Source organism: Montipora foliosa, chromosome 14 (genome assembly GCF_036669935.1).
Source record: "Montipora foliosa isolate CH-2021 chromosome 14, ASM3666993v2, whole genome shotgun sequence".
NCBI lineage: Eukaryota > Metazoa > Cnidaria > Anthozoa > Scleractinia > Acroporidae > Montipora > Montipora foliosa.
The window spans coordinates 19403998-19408997 of NC_090882.1; the positions used below are offsets into that span (position 1 = coordinate 19403998).

General features: G+C 38.5%; 1 protein-coding gene across 1 annotated transcript in view; it reads left to right on the top strand.

Annotated features, from left to right (window-relative positions):
- The window catches only part of LOC137985566 (tetratricopeptide repeat protein 13-like), a 31785-nt gene that overhangs the window by 13502 nt on the left and 13283 nt on the right, over positions 1 to 5000 (top strand). The window contains exons 13-16 of the mRNA XM_068833182.1: positions 690 to 753; positions 2633 to 2751; positions 2873 to 2910; positions 3103 to 3148. Of these exons, the coding sequence (XP_068689283.1) occupies positions 690 to 753; positions 2633 to 2751; positions 2873 to 2910; positions 3103 to 3148 (267 nt within the window). The remainder of the gene's footprint in view (positions 1 to 689; positions 754 to 2632; positions 2752 to 2872; positions 2911 to 3102; positions 3149 to 5000) is intronic.

Consider the following 5000-nt stretch of genomic DNA (forward strand, 5'->3'; position numbering starts at 1 on the left):
TTTTTCTCTGGGTACTCCGATATTCCCTTCTCCTCAAAAACCAACGTTTGACCTGATTTGCAAAGTAAAGAAAGTACGCCTGAAGGCCCATCAGACCGGCGCTTATCTCCGGTTTCCGTAGCATGAAGCGACTAGGAGTACTTCTACTCCCCCCTGGATGGGATGCTAGTCCATCGCAGGGTTACCCCCAGCATTTCGTCGGTACCCATTTTTACACCTGGGTGGAGAGAGGCACCATGAGAGTAAAGTGTCTTGCCCAAGAACACAACACAATGTCCCCAGCCAGGACCTGAACCCGGACCACTCGATTCGGAGTCTAGCGCACTAACCATGAGGCCACTGGGCCTTCCACTGACTTGATTTGCAGTAATTGTTAATTTCAGATGAGTTTACAGTGTCCCCAATAATTAGAGCTCCAGTGCTACAACAACTACAGCTGTAGACAAAGTTCCTTTCCTTTCCCTTTATTATCATTTTGGGTATTTTTCCCTTTTGAAATGTAGACATACTGTATATCCCCATGTACCGGTTTGAAAATTCTCCCATGATCGTAGGGTGGGTTTGTACAGTCATGTCGTTTATGAATGCTACTTGCCTCTGCAGTAGAAAATCTGTGGTCATTATTCCTGTACAACAAAGTTCTTCATTTGCAATTTCACTCATAACAGAACTTCTGTTTGAATTTTTAGGTCTTACTGTCAGACTCATCTCCTTTACAAAATGTGGATGTTATCAAAAGTCATTATCTAAAAGGTGTGATACCTATTTTTATAAAATTACCAATCACAATGAATGTTAAGCTTTGTTGTGTGATTTAAAAAATATAACCTCAGTTTCTTTCTAACAATTTATCCTTTAGTTGAACTGTTTCTTAACCCATTGACAGCAGCAGACCTCAAACGTCCTACGATGCCCCCATTGACGAGTAAAATTGTCTGGCATTAGACAGAGTAAAATCTGTCAAGTCTCACTCCTACGGGCCGGTCAATGGGTTAAAATAATGTACTTTTGACTAATGGTTCTCTTTAATTATCTCCATTAATAAATACCTCTTACTAACCGAGTTCGAGGTCCATACTGTAAGTTACAGACCGAGTTTTTTCCCGTTGATTTATGGCCCAAGCGCTTCGCGCTTGGGCCATAAATCAACGGGGAAAAAACGAGGATCCGTAACTTACAGTACGGACCGAGAAAACGAGGTTAGTAAGATATTTATTATATCTCTGAGGTTAACCAGCGCACGGGCAACGAAACTAGTCAAAGTGAAGCGGAAGGTTCAACTGCCACAAAGAATGCCGTGCCAAAATCCCAAAAACTAAATCTTCTTGGCTGTTAAGTTTGAAATAGTTGCTTGCAAGATTCAAACAGTTTTCAGTACAAGTTTATGCAACAGAAATGACATGAAAAACTCGCTAGATGATGTTTTGTCGAAATTTTAAATTTAGCGGGCTGTACAGCGGGCCCTACTGTAGAATACGGCCCGCTAATTTAGCCAATTACATTGCGTGTACTATCTGAGAGATATAATAAATGTTTTTATAATTTATGCAATTTTTGTCTGGAATCAGTGGAGTCAATTTTTCAAGATCTTTTGCTGTGGTAATTTCACAGGAACGTTTTTGTCATTCATCTTCATCTCATTTCCTTTATGTTGTCATTTTCCTAGTTGCGTCTCAGTCTTGTAGTAATTTAAGTCTGGTAGTTTCTTGACATTAGATGGGTGCTGAAGGTCAAGAGAAATCGAATTAAAACCTATTGAGCCCAGGCACTGAGACTTAACAGATTCTACTCTGTCTCACGCCAGACGATTTTACTCTTCAACAGAGGGCATCCTAGGGTGTTTGAGGGGCATCACTAAACCACAAAACAGCGAAACACTCTGAAATGGCGAATCGAAGCACAAAAACACTATGTATGATCCCACCATACATTGAGGTTGGATTTGAGTTATTGCTCCTCTTAACCCATTGACTCCAAGGGGCTCCCCATTGATGAGTAAAGTCATCTGGCGTTAGACAGCGTAAGATACATGTACTCTGGTGTTAGACAGAGTATAATACTAAGTATGGCTGGTTCAGGGCAGTTAGGGAGTCAAAGAGTTAATTAATCTGAATCCTAATCTTAATCTCAATTAATTGGGAGCAATAGCATTAATTAGGCCTTAACCCTTTCACTCCTGTGGGGTTCCCCATGGACGAGTAAAATCGTCGGGCGTTAGACAGAGTAAAATCTATAAGTCTCATTGGCCCTTACAGGAGTGAAAGGGTTAAATGATATTTAATCACAGCGGGGTCATACATGGTGTTTTGGTGTTTCGTTTTGCTGTTTTGTGGTTTAGTAATGTCGGTGTTTGAGGTATCAATGGGTTAATCTTACCCTATTTAGCCTGAAATTACCTTGGGTGTCACTTTGGCCTTTAAAAATTAATTCTGTACTTTCTCAAATCCCACAATACACCTCTTTTACCTCCAAAAGTTTGCATAGGAATTGTTTTCAAAGATGTCCCAAGAGAAATCGCAAACAAAGATTACGCAAAATTATTGTTATTGGGTACCTAAGTATAACTAACACCATACCAAATAAATTTTAGTCTTTAAAAGTACTGTAATCTATTGGTTTATTTTCTTTCCAGAGTATTCAAGGTACCTGCACTCCCACCTGGATACACCCCTGTCTGAGTACTCACCAGATGTAGATATTGATGGTCGTCTCAGAGATCTATGGGTGAAGGGTCTTCCTTTTAAAGCAAAGGTGAAGTGATAAGTTTCCTTTAAATCTGTGGGGTTTCTCATCTAAAAACTCAAGTATTCAGTGTGGATATCTTTGTGTGAAGTGATCATTGATTGACCTTCATCACTTTGATCTGTTCCAGAATTACAGCGAGCAACCAGGAATACAGCCTTATGTAAGGTATATATCTAAAGTGATTTTGGATCACTCCAGGACCATCTTTTTTTGAACTGAATAGTCCAGCACATTTTTCATAAGTGAAAATTTCACTTACATCTCAAACCAATAATAATAATAATAATAATAATAATAATATTAATAATAATAATAATAATAATAATAATAATAATTATAATGTCCTTCAATTAACAGGGAAGTAGAGAATGTCGCATTTGATTATTTGACTCCAGAGACTCAAGTAAGTTTCAATGTTTTTCCAAATATAGTTTGCTGGAAACTGCAAATCTGTAATGTAAAACCAAGTAGAGTGATAAAAAAATAAATCAATATAAAAAAGTGTCTGTAATGTTTTTAAAAATCAGAGACTTTTCAGGTGTAGAACCCTAGCTTCTTCGGTATGAAAAAAGCCATTGAGGAAGGGTTCTACACCTGAAACGTCTGACTGATTTTTAAAAAACTACTGACACTTTTTGATATTTATTTTATATCACTCTACTTGCCATGGTTATTCATTTTGAAGTGTCACACATCTCCTACAAAAGGATCTGTAGTATAAATCCTACATGAACATAAATCGGGTGTAAGTTATTGTATGTGACTTTGTGAAGTAATCATGTCAATTAAAATTGCTAATTTGTTCCGTATTGAAGTAAAGCTGGGAAACTTAAAGAGGAATGAAACTAATACCTCTTTCCAACTGAGTTCAAAGGTGGTGCTGTTAGTTAAATAGCCGTCATTTCTTCCAGTTCTTTGCATTGATTGCCATAAAACTCTTTGTAATTGAATTGAGCGTGAGAGTACACATGATTTCAAGGGGGCTGGAATGTAAAGACCACAAAATCGACCAATCATAGAAAGAGTACTATCTAAGAGCTATTAAAATTCTGTAAAATTTAGGAGGGTCCCTGATCACTATAGCCTTTGATAGATAGTGTTAACTCAGCTTTTGTCATAATATGTCATTTTCACTTTTTTTCCAAATAAAACATGCAAACACTGCTAGCATAATTTGCATCTTTGGTTTGTTTTGCTTCACAAAGTAGCTCATTTATTGGTCACACAAGCAACTCTACTTCTTGCATGAGATCAGTACCACAGGAAAAAATTAAGAAACAAAATCAATTTTCTGAATTTGTCTTCTATTTACCATATGCACTCAGGTAGCTGGGTAGCCTGGGTCCCACAGAAAGCAACCCAGGACTCCTGGTCCAAGTTGCACTTGCTAGCTTGGTTAGGTACTCAAAAAGTAGACATATGCACCAATAAGCAATCAGCTTGATGTCCACTATGAACCATGATAACACTTCAAACCATGCACAGGTATCTGTGATGACTGTGAAATTATTTACCTCAATCTATTTCCTTTGCCTCTTTTTATGTCTGTAAATAATCCATTCAATAGCTCACAAAAACATCCCTGTGAGCATCAGTGAGTGTCATGGTTTGGCTGCATCTGGAATCAAATCTCGCTCAGATTGCATGACCTAAATACGTAGACGCTTAACCCTTTCACTGCCGAGGGCTCCCCCATTGACGAGTAAAATCGTCTGGCGTTAGACAGAATAAAATCTATAAGTGTCAATTTGCATTTTTGGCGGTGAAAGGGTTAACTGGGGACATAGTTTTTGAGCGAATCTCGATGTTGTTAACCCTTTCACTGCCGAGGGCTCCCCCATTGACGAGTAAAATCGTTTGGCGTTAGACAGAGTAAAATCTATAAGTGTCAATTTGCATTTTTGGCGGTGAAAGGGTTAAAGTGCCCCCGTGATCAAAAAAAACCACTTCCTTTTTTCCTTCAGATTTTGAAAGTGTGTTTGCTCAACACCTGACTGGCAAAATTTTGAGCTTTGATTTTTATCCAAAGGCCATTTACTTTGAGTGTAAGTTTTGGATTTCACGGTCCGCCATTACTTACGTTAAAAACTGACCGATTGTACCTCAGACGGTTGGATCCAGGGAAAAGTGACGTCAGAGGCTCACTAGCTTAAAATTTCAGCGTGTCAACACAGCTTATTATATATGCAAAGCGTGAGTTTAAAAGTCTGAAAGCCCAAAACCCCCGTGCTGCATATTAATTCTGCGGCGTACAC